General features: G+C 41.9%; 1 protein-coding gene across 5 annotated transcripts in view; it reads left to right on the top strand.

Moving 5' to 3' along the window:
• UGGT2 (UDP-glucose glycoprotein glucosyltransferase 2) overlaps positions 1 to 21,350 on the top strand; it is a 190,882-nt gene that overhangs the window by 167,650 nt on the left and 1,882 nt on the right. For all 5 annotated transcript variants that reach the window (XM_075918804.2, XM_075918806.2, XM_075918807.2 and 2 more), the window contains 4 exons: positions 1,060 to 1,220; positions 9,037 to 9,151; positions 14,123 to 14,239; positions 18,403 to 18,547. In XM_075918804.2, coding sequence (XP_075774919.2) covers positions 1,060 to 1,220; positions 9,037 to 9,151; positions 14,123 to 14,239; positions 18,403 to 18,547 — 538 coding nt within the window. The remainder of the gene's footprint in view (positions 1 to 1,059; positions 1,221 to 9,036; positions 9,152 to 14,122; positions 14,240 to 18,402; positions 18,548 to 21,350) is intronic.

Genomic DNA, 21,350 nt, shown 5'->3' on the forward strand with positions numbered 1-21,350 from the left:
TTGGAATACCCCTGGGGAAGGAATTCAAGTGTTCCTTCCTGGTTTTTCAGGGTTCTTAAAAATCACTTGATGGTGGCAGCCTATCTTCCAGAGTCAGTGCATCTGTAACGCTGGGGATTTTTTTTTTAAGCAGAGCCTACAGAGGCAAGGTATTTAAGGTCTTTTGCAGGCCTCCACCTTCTGCACTCTGAGTGCCGGAGTGGGAAACAGCCCTGACAGTAAGTATGGTAAAATTGATGTTTATTGACATTTACCAGTAAAATCCTTCTAAGCCTAAATATGATCAACTGAAGCTCTATATAAGTTCCTGTTCTATGCTGGCTGGCCCTGTAAGAGGGGTAAGGTTCACCCTTGTCTGTGACCATGCATCTCCCCAAACCACCTCCACCTGATCCTCACTGACTCAGGATCAAGTGACTGGGGTCAGTTATCAGACCCAGATCAAAAGCAGTTAAGTGATTTCCCTAAAGGACAAGAAGAGTTCCAAGAAGAAAGGTACTGGACCAAAAGGGATATGGCTGCAAGAAAAGAGGAGACTCATGTGGCAGACCTGAGAGAAAGTCAACTCTCAGGCAGATTGCCTGGAGATAGATTACAGTAAGGATCTAGCCTGGGAGAAAAATGAAGGGAAAATCCTACCCTGTGTAGGAGGCCTTTGTGCTCAGTGGTTCTGGTAGGAACAGGGTCTTCAGGAAGTCTGAACAGTCAGCACTGTACGAAAGAGTAGGCTAGATGTTGTGGAACTTTGGCCTGACTTATCTGGTGGCTAAGTCACTTCACCACTAGACCATGTTAGAAGTGACTGAAGACATGAAGGAAAATTAAACAAGGTGAATAATGCCACAGCAGATCACAGAAGTATACTGCAGAGGCTGATCCTATTTCAATCAAAAAAAAGTATGCATTTTCCCCAAGCAATAACAAGAAAAATGTGTTCAAACAGAATACTGTATCTACTTTAGAATCTGTGGGAGTACAGCTGGCATTTGGAATATACTTAACGGGGCAAAACAACATTAAATGACAAAAAGTAGTATTTCCTGTTTTTCTGTGATTTAGATTGTGAGAAGTGATCTTAAAGAACTTCGAGATATTGATCTAAATGGAGCTCCTTATGGATATGCTCCCTTTTGTGACAGTCGCAGAGAAATGGATGGGTACCGTTTTTGGAAATCAGGATATTGGGCATCACATCTAGGAAGAAAGAAGTATCACATAAGGTAAGAGTATTATTTTATGTTTTTGGACAATTTATAAATGTTTTAATTTTTTTTCAATAAGGCACACAATAATAATCACAGTCTTAGATATTCTGAGAGATGGAAATGAAGCATAAAATCCAAGCAAGATGGATTGATATAAATCATGATCTAAAATTACTGAAGTGAAAGTTTTGATTTAAATAATCAATTTTAATCAACTTTTCCATTTGTACTTCAGCTTTTCCTAAAGAAAGGAGCATTGTCATTTCCTAAAGAAAGGAGCAGGAAGAACTGGAAGTGCTAATAAATAAGTACAATTATGAAATTGTTGGCATCACAGAAACTTGGTGGGATAATACACACGATTGGAATGTTTGTATGGAAGGGTACAGCTTGCTCTGGAAGGAAAGACAGGGAAAAAAGGGAGGAGGTGTTACCTTATATATTAAAAATGAACACACTTGGAGTGAGGTGGAAATGGACATAGGAGACGGAAGTGTTGAGAGTCTCTGGGTTAGGCTAAAAGGGGTTAAAAACAAGGATGATGTCATGCTAGGACTCTACTACAGGCCACCTACCCAGGTGGAAGAAGTGGATGAGGCTTTTTTTAAACAACTAACAATATCATCCAAAGCCCAAGATTTGGTGGTGATGGGGGACTTCAACTATCCAGATACATATTGGGAAAATAACACAGCGGGCCACAGACTATCCAATAAGTTCTTCGACTGCATTGGAGACAACATTTTATTTCAGAAGGTTGAAAAAGCTACTAGGGGGGAAGCTGTTCTAGATTTGATCCTAACAAATAGGGAGGAACTGGTTGAGAATTTGAAAGTGGAAGGCAGCTTGGGTGAAAGTGATCATGAAATTCTAGAGTTCACAATTCTAAGGAAGGGTAGAAGGGAGAACAGCAAAAAAGACACAATGGATTTCGGGAAGGCGGATTTTGGGAAGCTCAAAAAACTGATAGGTAAGGTCCCATGGGAATCAAGACTGAGGGGAAAAACAACTGAGGAGAGTTGGCAGTTTTTCAAAGGGACATTGTTAAGGGCCCAAAAGCAAGCTATTCCGCTGTGTCAGAAAGATAGAAAATATGGCAAAAGACTGCCTTGGCTTAACCACGAGATCTTGCATGATCTAAAAATAAAAAAGAAGTCCTATAAAAATGGAAAGTAGGACAAATTACAAAGGATGAATATAGGCAAAGAACACAGGAATGCAGGGGCAAGATTAGACAGGCAAAGACTCAAACTAGCTACGGGAATAAAGGGAAACAAGAAGACTTTTTATAAATACATTAGAAGCAAGAGGAAGACCAGGGACAGGGTAGGCCCACTGGTCAGTGAGGAGGAAGAAACAGTAACAGGAAACTTGGAAATGGCAGAGATGCTTAATGACTTGTTTGTTTCGGTCTTCACCGAGAAGTCTGAAGGAATGCCTAACATAGTGAATGCTAGTGGGAAGGGGGTAGGTTTAGAAGATAAAATAAAAAAAGAACAAGTTAAAAATCACCTAGAAAAGTTAGATGCCTGCAAGTCACCAGGGCCTGATGAAATGCATCCTAGAATTCTCAAGGAGCTGATAGAGGAGGTATCTGAGCCTCTAGCTATCATCTTTGGAAAATCATGGGAGACGGGAGAGATTCCAGAAGACTGGAAAAGGGCAAATATAGTGCCCATTTATAAAAAGAGAAATAAGAACAACCCAGGAAACTACAGACCAGTTAAACTTCAGTGCCAGGGAAGATAATGGAGCAATTAAGGAAATCATCTATAAACACTTGGAAGGTGGCAAGGTGATAGGGAACAGCCAGCATGGATTTGTAAAGAACAAATCATGTCAAATCTGATCGCTTTCTTTGATAGGATAACGAGTCTTGTGGATAAGGGAGAAGCGGTGGATCTGGTATACCTAGACTTTAGTAAGGTGTTTGATACGGTCTCGCATGATATTCTTATCAATAAACTAGGCAAATGCAACTTAGATGGGGATACTATAAGGTGGGTGCATAACTGGCTGGATAACCGTTCTCAGAGAGAAGTCATTAACAGTTCACAATCCTGCTGGAAGGGCATAACAAGAGGAATTCAGCAGGTGTCTGTTTTGGTACCTCTTCTGTTTAATATCTTCGACAATGATTTAGATATTGGCATAGAGAATGGGATTATTAAGTTTGCAGATGATACCAAGCTGGGAGGGGTTGCGACTTCTCTGAAGGATAGGATCATAATTCAAAATGATCTGGACAAATTGGAGAAATGGTCTGAGGTAAACAGGATGAAGTTTAATAAAGATGAATGTAAAGTGCTCCGCTTAGGGAGGAACTATCAGTTTCACACATACAGAATGGGAAGCTACTGTCTAGGAACGAGTACGGCAGAAAGGGATCTAGGGGTTATAGTGGACCACAACCTGAATGAGTCAGCAGTGTGATGCTGTTGCAAAAAAAGCAAACATGATTCTGGGATGCATTAACAGGTGTGTTATGAGCAAGACACGAGAAGTCATTCTTCCGCTCTACTCTGCACTGGTTAGCCCTCAGTTGGAGTATTGTGTCCAGTTCTGGGCACCGCATTTCAAGAAATATGTGGAGAAATTGGAGAGGGTCCAGAGAAGAGCAATAAGAATGATTAAAAGTCTAGAGAACATGACCTATGAAGGAAGGCTGAAAGAATTGGGTTTGTTTAGTTTAGAAACAAGAAGACTGAGGGGGAACATGATAGCCGTTTTCAGGTATCTAAAAGGGTGTCATAAGGAGGAGGGAGAAAACTTCATCTTGGCCTCTGAGGATAGAACAAGAAGCAATGGGCTTAAACTGCAGCAAGGAAGGTTTAGTTTGGACATTAGCTAAAAGTTCCTAAGTGTCAGGGTAGTTAAACAATGGAATAAATTGCCCAGGGAGGTTGTGGAATCCCCATCTCTGGAGATATTTAAGAGTAGATTAGATAAATGTCTATCAGAGATGGTCTAGACAGTATTTGGTCCTGCCATGGGGGCAGGGGACTGGACTCGATGACCTCTCGAGATCCTTTCCAGTCCTAGTATTCTATGATTTGTCAAAGTAACCATTAAAATGTACTGATTTACAGCTACATAGAACCTTTGCACTACATTTGGTACATCTTTTTCTACTTAAGATGGTAAGCATTTTAGGGTTGTAATAGTGTAGTCGATTAACTGATAAGCAAAAGCTTATAGGTTAATGCTATAGACTACATACATTTCCCCCCCACGCACACTTACCAGTAAATTGTTTATCAGGCTGGCCAGTAGCCTGGCTCACTCCTGGCTTGCAGCAGCTCTGCATTTAAAGTACATTAGGAGGTAGGCAGGCAGGCAGCCTAGCTCAGTTCCAGCTCATGCCAGATCTGGGAACTCAAACTGCACCCACCTCTGGATAGGGACTTCCTGCCACCCCATACTGTTGCGTCCTGCCCGGCGGGGTGGCAAGCATTCGGTGCACGAGGGGAGCTGGTTTTTAAACTGGATACAGAGGCAGCAGCACGGAGTGGCAGGGGAGCTCCTCGGAAGTGAGGCCGGAACGCACTTGCTGCCAACCCCACTCCCAGGGATTATAGAATAGCCGAGTAACTGATAAGAATTCATGAGGGTAAGCAACTGTTCAATTAACCAATATTTAACATCCCTAATGCATTTATTTAAGCAACTAGCAGATTTACATGGTGTTGCCAGTGTCCTTCAGGGCCGGGCCTTGGAAATGTGTGGGGTCAGGTGCGAGAGTGAAGATTGGGGGGGTGAAGAGATGCCTGTTCTCTCCCCCACACACACACACATAGCAACCCACTAGGGGTCTGGTTTCCCCTCGCCCCAGTCCTCCCCCTGCCAGGTGCCTTTTTTCTTTCCACCTCCTGTCAAGGTGTAGAAATGATGAAGGGTTTGAGGCAGGGATGCTACTTACTCTGTATGCTGGCAGGCAAGATGGTGGAGCCCCAGTCCTGCTGGCCACTCCCTTGGTGGTACAGCTGCCCTCAGTGGCCACTTTGCAGTATAAACTCTCCACTGAAAGCTTACTGCTCCCCAGTAGCCAGCTTGTCACATTCCTCAAAACAGCATCCCTCCCTTTGCATGTTATGGAAAACAGTCCTTTTCCCAGGCTTCCTGTTGTTCTAGCACAACCAAACCCCGACCTTGCTTTAAGTTAGGAGAAGGGGAAGCTGCATACCAAATTTGGTGGCACTATCTCTTACTGTTTAGGAGGAGATCTTGAACAAATTGACTTGCAGACAGACACATGCACTATAAAATATATAGAGAGATTATCTAGCTTAATACTTTCAGATTCTTAGCTGTACATTTTTTGATATGTTAGAAAATGGTGAATATCAGAACATGTTACATATCTCCAGCTCCATAATTTATTGAAAAGAGAGATTCACTGTAATCAGTAAATCAAACTGATTGTCAGGTCAGTCTGAGAGAAATTTGAATGGTCCCTCACTAAAAGTGAAGGGAGCTTACGTTTTTTAAGTTGAAGACTAACGTGGCTACCCCTCTAACGCTACGTCTAGACTACAGGCTTCTTTTGGAAGAAGCTTTTCTTTAAGAGTTCTTCCCAAAGAGAGCATCCACACTGCCAAAGTGCATCGAAAAAGCGATCTGCTTTTTCGAAAGATAGCAGAATGGACACACACTGAATGGACACTATCACACATTTAATCTGTGATTACTATGGATGGAGTGGCCACAGGGCACTCGTGCTTTTTCCTCATTCCTCTTCTTTCAAAAGAATTCCCTCTTCCCCGTCCACACGCACCTTTTTCCGAAGAAGCTCTTTCGGAAAAAAGCTTCTTCCTCGTAGAAAGAGGTTTACCAATGTCAGAAAAACCTCTTTGTTCTTTCAATTTTTTTTTTCAAAAGAACGTGATTGCAGTGTGGACGTAAGTTAAGTTTTTTTTTTTTGGAAAAATGGCTGTTTTTTCTAAAAAAAACCCTCTGTAGTATAGACATAGCCTGAGACTTCTTCAGCGGTTAGTCATCTCTTGTGGTACTTACCAATGAGAATATTGCCAAAAAAATGAGGTGGAGTAAGTGCTTGTTCCATCCATTTTGTACTGCTTGTAATTTAACTTTGTTGTTGGATATTTCTTTCTTCGATGTCTCTTAAATATCTTTCCAAATTTTAATAGCATCAGCAATATAGCAGCAATCTTTTGCAGTTTGACAGTGGCTATGGAACAGGTTTCTGTTTACTTCAGCATATCTTCTGTGTTTCTCTTTAGTCTGCTGTTGTCCACTTAGTCTGTGAAAGTTCTATCCATTTTGTCATATTTTTCCACAAATTGTCCTCAGAATATCTCTTAATAGCTCAAAACAGTCAGCCACTAAATTCCACTGCATGATTTGAGGAGCATTAGTTTAGGTCCCCCTCCTCTCTTCAGTGAAGCTGAAGCAATGTGGTTGTTACAGAAGTATTCTGCAATTACAGCAACTTTCCTGGAGTTATACCTAAATACAGGCAGTCCCCGGGTTACGTACAAGATAGGGACTATAGGTTTGTTCTTAAGTTGAATTTGTATGTAAGTTGGAACTGGCTCCAGATTCAGCTGCTGCTGCTGAAACTGACCAGGGGCTGACTACAGGAAGCTGGAGGCAGAATTGCTCTGCCCCCAGCTTCCTGGAATCAGCCACTGATCAGTTTCAACAGCGGCTGAATCTCGAGCCTGGGACAGAACAGCTGGGCTGCCAGGTAGGTCCCTGCAGGACCAACCCGGCAGCACCCCAGCTGCTCTACCCCAGGGTCCACAACAAAAGCCTGGTCTGCTGGGGGGGGGGGCAGTAGCTGCGCCCTCCCCCCCCCCCAGCAGACCAGGGACACCTGGAGCAAAGCCGGGGAGGCGGAGGGGTCCCGCGCCTCTGAGGCTTTGCTTTGGCAAAGCCGGGGAGGCGCGGGACTCTGCCGCTTCTGCGGCTTTGCTCCCAGTGTCCCTGGTCTGCTGGAGACGGTCCCCAGCAGACCAGAGGCACCGGGAGCAAAGCGGCAGCGGCGGCGGGGTGCCGCGCCTCTGAGGCTTTGCAAAAGCAAAGCCTCAGAGGCGCGGGACACCTCCGCCTCCTTGGCTTTGCTCCAGGTGTCCCTGGTCTGCTGGAGACGGTCCCCAGCAGACCAGGGGCACCCGGAGCAGCTTTTCTCGCCCCGGAGGTCGAGGTGGCAGGACCGCTGCACTCTGGGCGGTCCCGCTGCCTGCAAGCTCCGGGGCGAGAGAGCCCCGTTCGTAAGTGCGGATCCGACATAAGTCGGATCCACGTAACTCGGGGACTGCCTGTAATTAGGCTAAAAGATGCATGAAATGAGTACTGCACCAAAATATTATAAGATTCAGATTCTCTTCATTATCTTTTTTTAGATTTCATCTTATCTTTGCCACATTTGCAGCACTGCCAGTGACAAAGCTACACATTTGAATTTTTGTTCACAATTTGTTATAGTTTTTGTTTCTTTTTCATTGCTATTTCGTTTAAATATTTTGCTGTATCAGTTGTTTTTACAAGATAGACAACTCCATATTTTCTTGTCATACAAGCACATACTGCTGGCTGGTTGTGTACATTGTTCTACTCATGAAGATTCAGATAAATGGATTTCCCTTCAATGTTCTTGCACACCTTTCAATTTCGTTCTTCTACATCATATCCAGTAATCTATCAGCAGTGTCTCCATTGGCAGGTGGAAAAGTAGCCTGTTCATAATGAGTGAACCATGTCTAGGGTTCCATTTTGGTGAAAAAAAAAAATCCCCTTCTTCCCAAAGAGTCCTGTTTTGACACTGGTGTTGCACCTTTCTGGTTACACACTCTGCTCCTTCTGCCTTGTTAAACATCCCTTAGAAAACAAATCAGCTCACAACAATCTAAAACTTCTGCTTGTATAATCCACATGTCTTTTAAACTGCAATATTGTATTTGTTTAGAGAAAAAATAGAGGCAAATTGAGAAATTAATAGATTTCTGTTTGCATCTCTCTGTAAACATACAAGGACTCAGAGCAAAGCCATTTACTGAAGTGCTGAGACCCATCCAGAAGAGCAAGAGCTTGTAGTCACTGCTCAGATTGGTATTTTTCCATGAGCCAGAGAATAATTTTCCATGACGTGTTGAGTCATAGATATTCATCATGAGAATCAGGTTCCAATCAGAGCTTAGTTATGGAGAAGCTGTAAAATAAAAGAATGAGCTTACACAGGTGGGCTCATCGGATGGTCTAGCTGGAATATATGATAATGTCTCCTGGTATCAGTGGCTGGGTCTCGATGCCAGGAATTCCTTTACTAGTCTCTTGCATCCAGTCACACAGCGCTTGAATCCCCCACAAGATCAAGCCCCCAATAAAGTCCATGATTTACTATGACATTTAAAGATTAACCTCAAAAGTTAGATTTCTCCCCAATTTTCTTTATAAAGAAAAACAGCATTTAACTCTAAGTATTTGATAGATGCTTATGGATTTATCATCTTAATTCTTATTTAAATGTTAAGAAATTATAATACCTTTAGGCTTAACATTTTTGTTTAAATTCAGATTTCATTTTTAAACAGGTTTATTTCTAAGAAAAAATGATTATTTAACTAACACCAAAATCTGATTACTAAAATATCTGATTTTAAAATTTGTAAAAATTGTATTTACGCCAAATGCATGTGGTAGATTAATTAGGAAATATTGATTTAACTTCTTGTGTTTGGGCTTCAGCTAGTTTTTTTAAAATAACATTCCTTTAATGAATACAATATTTGCCTCCTGGTTATCAAGTTTTTTTCCTGTTTCTAATAGGTATCTGAAACTATGCAAATCTTAATGAATTCTTGTTTTTTAGTGCCTTATATGTTGTGGATCTTAAGACATTCAGAAAGATTGCTGCAGGAGACAGACTTCGGGGCCAATATCAAGCTCTCAGTCAAGATCCAAACAGTCTATCAAACCTAGATCAGGTATGCAAGAGTTTAATGTCTGTCTGAAGATAAATGACATTTCTTCTTTTCTTTAAAATATTCTTCCTGCTTTTCTCTAATGTTTTCATTGTTTGTGGTTTGCATGTAGATTTAATTACAGGCAGTCCCCGGGTTACGTACAAGATAGGGACTGTAGGTTTGTTCTTAAGTTGAATTTGTATGTAAGTCGGAACTGGTACATATTGTAGGGGAAACTCTAGCCAAACATTTCTCCAGAGCTCAGTTTTATTCTCCCACACCTCACTTCCCTCAATCCTTTATTCTCAAGCTGAGGTGTCTGCTGAGAAAAGCCGCTCCGCGTCTCCCTAGTCTGCTGGGGGGGAGCGCTAGCTTCGCGTCTCCCTGGTCTGCTGGGGGGAAGCAGCTAGTGCGGGGTTGCCTCACCCCGTTTGTAAGTAGGGATCCAATGTAAGTCGGATCCATGTAACCCGGGGACTGCCTGTACTTTCTTACTAATATCAGAGGAGCTCTCCATATAAAGTTTTGCAAATGTGCTTCTGTGTTGCTAATCATATCACAACATTTTAAGTTGTGATCTGTTTATTAAAGTATAGCTAGAATTTCCACTGATAGGAATTTGTATTATATTATCAAATAAATTATGTACACCCCTCATGCCCACCTATTGTCCTTCTCACCTGATGAGGTGGTGATGCCCCCTTTATCATGCATGGCAGATGACCAAATTGTTTCAGAAGTGGGCTCAGAGGGTTGCAAAAGTTCTACAAATTCAATTTCACAAGGTGCCTGAACACTACCACAAGATGGTAAATACCCTACATGTTCCTACCTCTATCAAGGTGGCACATCCCGTGTGCCTGTGAATAAGGCACATGTGGACCCTGCCAGACTTGTATGGCATCCATCCCCCTGCTCCAATGTGTAAGCGAGTGGACAAAAAGTATTATATGCCAGAAAATGGCACAGAGTTGCTGTTTCCACACCTCTGAACTCTATTATAGTGAACACAGTTAATTCCAGGAGTTGCCAATCTCATTCTCAATCCATACCCGTCAACCAGGATGGAAAACGCTTAGGCCTGTCTGTCAGGAAAGCATACTCATCTGCTGCTCTGCAGTTCAAGGAGGATAACTACAAGGCCTTATTTGCCATATATGACTACCAAAACTACACAAAATTAAATGTCTTTATTGATTAGCTGCCAGATTTCCAGAAAGATCAATTCTCTACCAAAATTAATAAGGGACAAATGGTAGCAAACACATCCCTACAGGCCATTTTAGATGCAGAGGATACCTTGCCTTGCTTGATTTCAAACCTGGTGGCCATGAGAAGGGGTTCGTGGCTGCAATCATTGGGTTTCCTCAGTGAGGTTCAGGCAACAGATGAAAACCTGTTTTTGAGGGAATAAAACTGTTTATCGAAAAGATGAATGTGTTCCTTCATATAATTAAGGATTCTTAGCTGACCCTTTGCTCACTGGGAACTTACATCCTGGTCTATAAGAAGGAACACAGCCCTCAGTTGCAGTTTAAGCTCCATTGATCATAATATATGCTTCAGTAGCAGTCACAGAAACCTTATGAACCTCAAAGGAAGGAATCAAGTTTCCCTAAGTAGAAGCAGTTGCGATAACAGCCAATATCACCACAACCATCAAGATCTGAATAGCAGTTTTGAAGGGTTGGTCTAGGTGTCCACAGAATACTCTTCACAACTACATTCTGGGAAATCCCACTCACTTTTTTGGAAATCATCTGTTCTCATTCCACAGTCCCTGGGAATAGATAACTCCAACATGTACATGTTGGAAATTGCCCAGATGTTGGAAATTGCAGTCCACTTCTCCTTGCCTACACCCTTCCTTGTCCTTCAGGGACCCTTCTTATGAAAGTCTGCTACACTAAGATGTGAACCATCTTCTCAGCATAAGAGCAGCAGAGTCAGTACCCATGCATCTTTGGAGCAAAGGTTTATACTCTTGCTATTTTCTGATATTGAAGAAAAGGGGAGGTTGGAGAGCCATACTGGATCTCCGAGCACTCACCATTGTTTTGTCAAAATGCAGAAATTCAAGATGATCATATTCAGTGTTCCCTCTAACATTTTCCATCCTTGGACAGATTGAATTTTCTTTTGGGCAGGTAGAAATTTCTTATGAGCAACACCAATATGGAGGTAGTTGTGGATGTGCATGCACTGGTACAAACAAAAATCCTAGATATAAATATATATTTTGAACAGTCCATCGTGTGGAATATATTAAAACAAGGGATAATAAACAAGGAGCAATGCTTATGATGTTTAATATGAAATCAAATAAAAGAAAAATGAACACCGCCTTTGGATTACATGTATTATCATCCTTTCTAACAACTCAAGCTAGTAAACACACCAAAATGAATATTATCCACACACAGCAGCTTTCAGAGGCTAAACAAATCAATGAGTCAAGCAGAAATAGTCAGGTTCTCCTTGCAAATATTAATTCAATATTTACTGCTACTGGAAAGGAGAGTAAAAGGCATTCACTCCATCTTATACAGTTTATCCGTGGAATGTTTAGGATCCATGCTATACAAGTACAAGTAAAACAGATCAGGCATGCAGCTTACAGGGAACCTTGGTCACATACCAATTATCAACCCAGCACTAGAAGGAGATTGGTTCTTGATCCTCGACCTTCAAGATGCATACTTCTATATTTCCATCATACAGAGTTACAGACATTGCCAGGACCACTACTAGTACAGAGTCCTCCCATTTGGCCTCTCTTTGATCCTTAGGATATTCATGAAGGTCCTCATGAATAGTAGTGGCAGCTCATTTATAATCTCTGGCTACGTCTACACTGGCATGATTTTCCGAAAATGCTTTTAATGGAAAACTTTTCCGTTAAAAGCATTTTTGGAAAAGCACGTCTAGATTGGCAGGATGCTTTTCCGCAAAAGCACTTTTTGCGGAAAAGCGTCTGTGGCCAATTTAGACGCAGTTTTCCGCAAAAAAGCCCCGATCGCCATTTTCGCCCTTTTGCGCAAAAGTCTTTCGGAAAAAGACTTTTGCCCAAATGGGAGCAGCATAGTATTCTTACATGAGATCGTCAGTGCTTTTCCAGAAATTCAAGCGGCCAGTGTAGACAGCTGGCAAGCTTTTCCGCAAAATAAGATGATTTTGCGGAAAAACTTGCCAGTCTAGACACAGCCTCTGTGTATTATGATCTTTCTTTACCTGAATGATTATTCAGGGTTTGGTCTTATTTGAAGGCCCATTGAGTCACTCAAGTGACATGCAACCCATTCTTGAATCTGAGCCTATAGATCAAACAAAAAAATTGAGCTCAGTACTGGCACAAAGACTAGAATTCATAGGCACTTACCTCAACTCTGTTCGAGTGAAGGCTTTCCTCCCACACTGAAGATTTCTCAGTCTCTTCTCATTGAAAGGAGACACTTTCATTCAGCCCACAAATCTCAGCCAGACACTGCTTTCAGCCTAGGGGGCATATGGCCATGAGCACATCAGTCATTGCTCATGAGATGCTACAAAACCTGGTTTGGTTTGTAGACCAAACAGACACAGTATAAACTAACCTATGTTAATTCCCACCAGGTCAAGCAGTCTCTAGACTGGTGGACAGACCTGGCAAGTGTCTATACAGGAGTTCTGTTTGTACAGTCACCCCCATCTCTTCTGAACTCCAATACATCCCTCATAGGATAGGGAGCCTATCTCAACTGTCACACAATTCAGGGCAGATTGCACTATGCAGAAAGATGCCTTCACATCAATCTGCTCAAGTTCAGAGCAGTCATAAATGCATGTGCTCGCTTTCTTCTGCTGCTCAGGACCACACATATACATGTCATGACAGATAATATGGCCTCCATGTACTACATAAACCAGTATAGAATTGCTCAGTCCCACTCTCTGTGCGATAGGACTGATGTTATTGAACTGATGCATTTCCCACAACATTCTAGTATTTCTGACTTATCTGCCAGGAATACACAAGAGATGACAGTCTTATCTTAAAATTTCCACATGGCCACAAATGGAATTATCCTGCACAGCATATTTCAGAAGAGAGGTACACTTACATTGATAGACTTGTTCATGACTTACCAGAAAAGAAATGTTGGCAATACTGTTCCAGAGCAGAGGTCAGACAGCACTCTTTGGAAAATACTCTTCTCCTTCCTTGGCATGAAGTTCTCCTGTATGCCTTCCCCCCCCCCCCCCCAACATGTTCTGATGAAAGTCCTGATGAAAGTAAATAGGGAGAAGGCAAACATTATTCTAATTGCCCCTACGTGGTCCAGGCAGACCTTCTACCCTTTGTTCACTGGTGACCATTCTGGTCATTCCTCAACTTTTGTCACAGAACGATGATCTCAATCTCCGTCCCAACTTGTAACTAACAGTGTAGCTTTTTGCATGGAAGGGGGAAAGACTTGTTATTGTTCTACCTCTGTACAAACCAGGAAGATGACTTCACTCTCCTTGCTACTTGGAATGCATGTGTTTAGAGCAAAGAGATAAGGGGTATACCATAATACCAGGAAAGAAAAGATAGAAAGCTGATTGGCTAAATCTAGTTTCAGATGACACATACAAGTACCACTTGTAAATGGTGGAACATAAAAAAGCTTTAGAGGTGTATTTTGGGAATACACCTTCTGTATAAGGTGAATATAAATCTAACACTGGTTATTTGGTCTTGTGTATATTTCTTAATATATTATATTGTAATTAACAGATGGAACTGAATACCAAACACTTTAGCAGTTATTAATTTGAAAAACAAGTAGATGAGCACTTAGAAACTCAGAGAGCAAAAATACTTCATAGAAATGGGAGCAGAGATAGGTATTCCGTGCTGTCTCCTTCAAATAGTAGTGTCATAATTCAGGTTTTGGTAACCTGCTATTCACATATCAGAATTCAAGGTTACTAATTTTGTGATTTTTTTTTTAAACCTACATTGTGCAGGATCTTCCCAATAATATGATTCATCAGTTGGCCATTAAGTCTCTCCCTCAAGAATGGCTCTGGTGTGAAACCTGGTGTGATGATGAATCCAAGAAGAAGGCTAAAACAATTGATTTGGTAAGTCGGTTAAGAGTTAATGAAAATGTCATTTTATTAACCTGAGTTTCTTCAACTTTCACTAATTATGATATTTAACTCTGTACTCTCACATATAAGATCCCATAAGTTCAGATGGCTACAGGTTTAAGCATCACCCACTGAGTGACAGAGAGGCAGCCGTGCTGAAAAGTTCAGGAACACAACCTCCAGTGTTCCTTCTGACATTTTCTATCTTTAGGCAGGTTGAATTTTCTTTTAAGTTGGTTGAAATTTCTTATGTGCAATACCAATATTGAGGTAGTGTGTGGATGTGCACCACCAGTACAAAAATATATAAACAGTCCGTAGGTGTGGAAGAAATTATATTAAAACAAAGGAGAGTTAACAACGAGAAATGCTTATGATATTAAATATAAATTAAATAAAAATAAAATTAGCACGACCCTTGGAGTACATGTATCATCATCCTTTCTAATAACTCAAGCTAGTTAATACACCAAAATGCATATTATCCACATGCACATAGCTCAGCTTTAAGATGACCCTTTGCAGTTTACACAAATCTATGACTCAATGAAAAATAGTCATGCAAATACTAATATAATGTGGCCTTCTTGTCCACAACGGTGGCATGCAAAATGGCCTCTGGTGACACGGGCACTATTGTCAGGGATACTTCCACCACTTTCCCATCTAGAATTTTGAGGTGCTGCCCTCACTGCTATACCTTGCTGCAATACCTGTGCCTCCAGCTGTCCCATTCTCACATGGCTCTGTTTCTGGATGGCAGTCAGTTCCTGGACTAGTCCAGTTAGGCCTTTCGCTGTCTCTAGCATTGCCTGATGCGGGGTACTGCTGGGTGAGGTACCTCGGGGGCAGCCTGCACAGCATCATCTTACAGGGCAGCTTGTTGCAGGCTATTTATCCTCTGGGCTGGCCCATGCATTCTACCCTCTACATTCCTCTCCCGGGCCAGCTGACGCAGTTCTTCTTGCAACTGTCGGAATGTCATGTAGCGAGGCTGTACAGGTGCCAACCTGTTCTGCACTTCTCAGTCCCGGATGCCCCGCATGAACTGTTGTGTCAGTTTATAGTCCCCATCAGGGAAGGGTCGGCCCTGTTGGAGCTTCTCCTCTACTACCCGCAGTAAGGCTTCTAACTCGATGGCATACGCTGAGGCTGTTTCTCTAGGGCGTTGGCATCTCTCATAAAAGTCTACCGTGGGGTCCAATGATAAATGACAGTCACTGTATTCTGCTCTAAGCTCTTCAACAGCTCGGGCTGGAAACTGCTCCTGAGGTGGCAGATTAAGGACTAATTTATGGGCTCCCCTACTTAGGTATCTGACAAGGGTGGGGAACTTCAGAGGCTCAGGAGTGCCAGTGGCTGCTAGCAGATACTCTATATCTTTTATCCAGTCCTCAATGTCTACTCTGCAATCTGTACCACCACTGAAAACAGGCACAGATTTGGTGCTGTGCAGGGAGGTACAGCACTGCTATGCTCTTCCCTAAGGTTTCCCTTCCAACAGCTATATCCTTAGCCACAGGGATCTCTAGGCCACGACACCCATTGGGGGTCTCTACTTTCACTGACACCAACCCTGGGTCATACCGACCCCCCCTGGGCTCCAAAATGTGAGTTCATGTTGTGCTGGTGGGGCAGATTCCTAACTGTGCAAACTATTCAAGCTTTCCCTATGAGAGTCACGGCACCAGTAGCTAAAAAATGTAACCCCTCCTGTTGGCTAGCCCAGTGTGAGGTTATTCAGCATAGGGGAGCTTGTGACTTCTTACACCACTGTGGGTGGGTAGGGGATGGCTAGGCCTGAGGCTGCTTGGTGTGCTCTGCGTTGTGTATGTGTGAGCGCACCTCAGACCAGACCCACTTGGACAGATCACCAGGAACAGGCTTTATTCTGTAAAAAACATAGAAGAGGAAAACAGTTCAGCAGCCCCTTCTCTCAGCATGCAGCCTGTGTGCTGCTTCTAGCACAGTCCTTGCTGAGACTCTCCTGGGGGCAGACCTTACAGCATACAACACAGCCCCCTTGGAACACACGTTCCAACTCCCTCAGTAACTAAACCCCACATAACCAAGTCCAGGTTCTCCCTTTGTGTCACTTAAACGCCTCTCAGGGAGCTCTATAGCCCAAGGTCCAATGTGTTTCAGCAGCAGCCCTGGGAACTACAAGTTGTGGACTACAAACTGCAGCATGTTGGGAGAACTTCCTGGTTATCAGTTTAGCAAGGGCCTGTCTTCCCTCTTGTGGGGGGGAGGGTGTCTCTGTAATGGATCAGGGAGGATTTGGGGAAACCTTGGCTGCCCCCACCCAAACATCTCCTTCACGCCCTCAATGCTCCCTTCCCTGTTTCTTGTTGGTGTTTTTTCTATTACCCAGTCATGCAGCAACGCTTCCATTTCTCTCTCCAAGACTGACTGAAGGGAGAGTTTTTAAACAGTATGGAATGGCCCTTAATTAGAGTCTGGTAGCCATATTAGCCTAATGGCCTCAAGTGACTCTTCCAGATTAGCTGGAGTAAGGTATCAACAGTAGCCTAACAGCCTCAACTGACCCTTTGCAGTTTAATTAGAGTCAGATGTCCACATTAAGCTTGGAGTAGCCTTTGTTCTGATTATTCAGGGAATGGAAAATTGCTTATTTAGTGGAGAGTATAGTTGCCTTCAACTACTCTAATATACCTCACCAGGTTTATCGTGTGCAGAGAAGGGCATTAAGGAGGGAGAGAAAAATGTTCCTTACCTGTAATTTATTTCTGAAGACATATGTTTAGAAGTCTTGATTGACCATGATCTCAGATTAAAGAACCGTAGTTATAGAACTGAAGAAAAATAATAATTTGGTATATGTTACCAAAGGTTTATTGTGTTTGTTTTATAGCTTTCATTGTGGTTTTGGATTTATTCGAGTAAGCCTTTGTGAGAAAAACCTTGAGTGAATCTTTTTACCTTCTGGAGTGGGTTTTGCCCATGAAAACTCATGATTAGATAGATAGATAGATAGATAGATAGATAGATAGATAGATAGATAGATAGATAGATAGATAGATAGATAGATGTTAGTCTCTAAAGTGCCACATGACTACTTGTTATTTCCATCAAAACAAATTTTTGCCAAACAATTAGGGGGAGGCAGATTGTGAATGTTTTTATCATTATTTGGCCATCTCTAATTATCAGACATATTTCAGAAAATAGAAATGTACAGAACAGGACCAAATGTATATTCCCTACACCATGAAATTTATAAAAAAAATGCCACGCTACTCTATTCTTTCTTCAAACCTTCCCAGATATAAACACATTTTTGTTTGAAAAGGATTATTTATGTTTTACCTTATACTTACTGATTTAATTTATGTAAAGCCTTGAGTTTATTTGGCTGAGCCTTCTTTCCTTGTACTATCATATAAGTACAGATTCAACCTTTCTGCTCTGGCAGTCTCGTACAACTGGATGTCCACTTATCATGGGTGTGGCCAAGTTTCCTGCAGACCCAGAGGAGCTCAATAAAAATAAAAATTAGATTATTTCAATTAAAATGATTTAAATAACTTTATCAGATTTTTGTTTATTTACTATCTCATACTATTTTGTTGATGAATCTCAAGGAAGTTTTACCGGATGTATGTTGCCCTTTAAGTGATCTGTAACACTAACAGAATAGCTAATTATGTAGAAAGTAATTGAGAGAGATGAATGATTATACAGGAGACTGAAGATATTCCTAGTGACAGATGGTCCTATTTATTGAATATAAAGAATTTTATCCAGATGTTTAATTGACTAAAAGGGTAATGACTGAAAATATGGTAAATAATAGTTGTATGGTGTTCTGCTGTATTGCAAAATATTAATAAGTGGATTTTTGCCAAAATAATTTGCATAGTTAATTTAATGTTTTAAGAACTTTCAAAACTGGTTTTGGTGTAGTTTGCTTCTCAGTGAATTAATAGTCCACTCTGATTTCAAAAGGGATACATAGTGAAACACTTGTCCTAATCAGTGTTTAATTTTGTAGCTTGTTTTTAGCAGTGTTCTGTTTAGTGACCTGTTATTTTTCCATCAGTAATGATGAGCAGAATACTTGCATTTCCTTATAATGGTTGGTGTTTTATCATGTGTTCCCTTTTTGAGAGTGATATATATTATACTTGCAGTGTAATAACCCCAAAACCAAAGAACCCAAACTACAGGCTGCATTGAGGATAGTCCCAGAATGGGTTCAGTATGACTCTGAAATACGAAAGCTAATAAAGCAAATTGAAAAAGAGAAGAAAAACTTGACTCATACATCTCGAAAAGGTAAGAGAATAAACTTTTCCACATATATGTTCAACTTAATAAGCATGTTTATCTGATTTCTAATTAGTAATTTAAGCACAGATCAGGACTAATATACATATGTATTGTGCCTCAAGTGATTCTCCCTACTCTTGAGGAAGTTGTGCATGTTGTGTCATTTACATAATGACTTTGTGCCTAAAAACTATATTGAAAGGGGTCAAATCCTGGCCTTGTGGAAATCAGTGGCAAAATTTACTTTGATTTTATTAAGGACAGGACTTCATCCAAAATATTTTACTTCGTGGTATCCTCATTGTTGTTCTCAAAATTAAAACACTTTTCATCTCATTGCATGGATAATGTCTGTGTGAGCAATAAAGAGAGGATTTGCTTCCAGTATGTCCAGACCATTCTGGTGAACAGTGGAGAAGATTCCATCAGTGCTATGCATGCAACCAAGTAGAAGAGGTTTTCAGTCTGGATAGAAGCTTATATATTAACCTCACATACTATAAAAATGAGACATATATTAGACTGCCTGTCTCATCCAAAATTCTCTAGTGTCTCTGTCAGTATGGTGAGGCCCTCTTTTAGCATCTATTTCTAATTACCTGTACAATAATTATTGTTCTCCTTCAGGTGATGTTCCCATGGGTTCTCCACTGTAGGTGACAGGTCTTCCCCAGAGCTACAGGATCAGAGATTTTCATAGCAGTTAGCAGTTGGGCCATGCATGCGCAGCAAGCATCTCGTGCTGTTGGCAGTTTGACAGTTGAGCGCGGCCCAATCCCCTTCTACCACCCTCGGTTGCAGAAGGAGCTCTCCTGCCACTTCAGGCACTTCTCTCCTCACAGGAAAAATTTCACTCTTTTCACCATCTTTTGACCTAATTCAATTTCAGATCATCTTATTACATTATTTCCACCAACAACCAGGGAACACACTGTTCCCCCAGCAGTAGCCACGTTAGCAGCATTGGTTTCTCTCTGCCCCAGCTGGCTACACTTCTCAAAAAAAGAAGAAGAAAGGCAAGACCTCATAAAACGGCAGCCTTTAGACATGAGCTTGCCAACGGTTGATATAAGAACCCCCGAGCTCTCAGCCCCGAGAACCAACGGCTTCTAATATGCCTGGCTCGCAGGGGTTTAAGAAATGCTACCTCTGTAACGAGTCCATCTCAGCTTCTGATGGTCATAGCTGCTGTATTAGATGTCTGGGGGAGTCACATACCACACAAAAATGCAAGCACTGGTAGGACCTTGTTGGCCATGGCAAGAAAAGATTGGGAGCTTAGGCTCCGCATGTCCCTCCTGGAGAAGGCTTTACAGCCGACAGGACAGCTTTCATTAGACCAAATATAGATGCAGATCAACATCTCCGACGCCTCAGGGACATGAAAGGACCAGGATCTCTACTGCCAGATCCCTACTGCCTGACCTGTCCCCCAGAATGACCAAGTGAGACGTGGTAGCCATCTCCAGCTCGGCAGTGCCAAAGTCTGCCTCAGAAGCACCCACTCTGGCACTGAGCATGAGCACAGCAACCGCACGTATAATTGCCCTAAGGTTAGGTTTCCAGAAAATGAGGACTTGGAACTAGCTGGGGTGCCATTGGTGCCGACAAACGGCGTTCCTGGCACTGAAGCTATAGACAGCTCTGCTGCTGTGGTGAACTGCGGAAACACAGGAGGCAAGACCATTGGTGGTATAGCGTTGTAGGGGGTCGGTGCCAGTAATATATAAGGCCCAGCCAATGCCAGTATCCCTTTTACCAGCTCCCAATCACAGCCTCCATTTCCCCTTCTCTCATCCCCAGATCAGCCTCCACGTCCCAGTTCCCATCCTCAAGCTCATTGTCCCAATCCGCTCCCCCATCATCCCCATAAATCTGGCTCTTTTCCTTTGTGCATTCCCTTTAGGTATCATCCTTCTTGTTGCTGCCTGGAGCCACTATCTCCTTTTTGTCTATTTCATTGCCTAGATCTTGGCCGAGCACAGCCCACAGCAGTGAAGATCTGCATTTCATCTACTCTCATCTGAAGCATGCCCAGTGCTAATGGAGTTTTTGGGACATTTAGCTATAGTCTGGCAAGTTTCTACTGAGCATGTGCAAACTGCTGGGGTAGGAGGTTAAAAGGCTTATAAACTGGCCAAATTTGAGTGGATTTTCATAAAGATGTCAAAAGGCGTATCTCAGACACAAAAATCACACACTGAACTTCAAGTCTCGGCTCCAAAATATAAGGCTCTTAAAAGTTGCCAGCATTTTGGACACTAGCAAAACAATGTATTTCCCCTAGTCTGAATGAATTACGTAGGCTCAAATTTTCCAAAATATTCCTGAGACAGAAATATAGCATGTCAAATATCTCCTCCAAACAGTTAGTCTGAGAAAGCAATAGGCAATTAAAATGGGGTCTTATAGTTAGAAAGATTGATCTACTAGGCCACCTATAACAATGAAATCACAATATAATGGGGTTTTAAATTAAAAAAAAATAAATTACTTTATGTACATTTTACCTATGCATCATCTCATTGTTGACAACTCTCATGAATAGTAGGTTTACAATATTTGGTGGGGGGGGGGGGATTGTTTTTGTTTTTTGTTATAGCCCCAGTTCTGAGAGTCAGGTAGTTATATGAGAATTTCAACTTTAATTGAAAAAAAACATTTTAGTCCCCCTGATTGAAGAGAAAAATATGCTCCCCAAGGGCTTAAAAACTGAAAGGCAAATCAGTGCACTCTGCTGCTAAATAATACTTAACAGTTTCTTCAATCATTTTGATTATTTGTGAACGCTTATGGTAATCGTTGGCAG

The sequence above is a fragment of the Pelodiscus sinensis genome, chromosome 1 (assembly GCF_052426305.1).
Source record: "Pelodiscus sinensis isolate ZL-2025 chromosome 1, ASM5242630v1, whole genome shotgun sequence".
In the NCBI taxonomy this organism is placed as follows: domain Eukaryota; kingdom Metazoa; phylum Chordata; order Testudines; family Trionychidae; genus Pelodiscus; species Pelodiscus sinensis.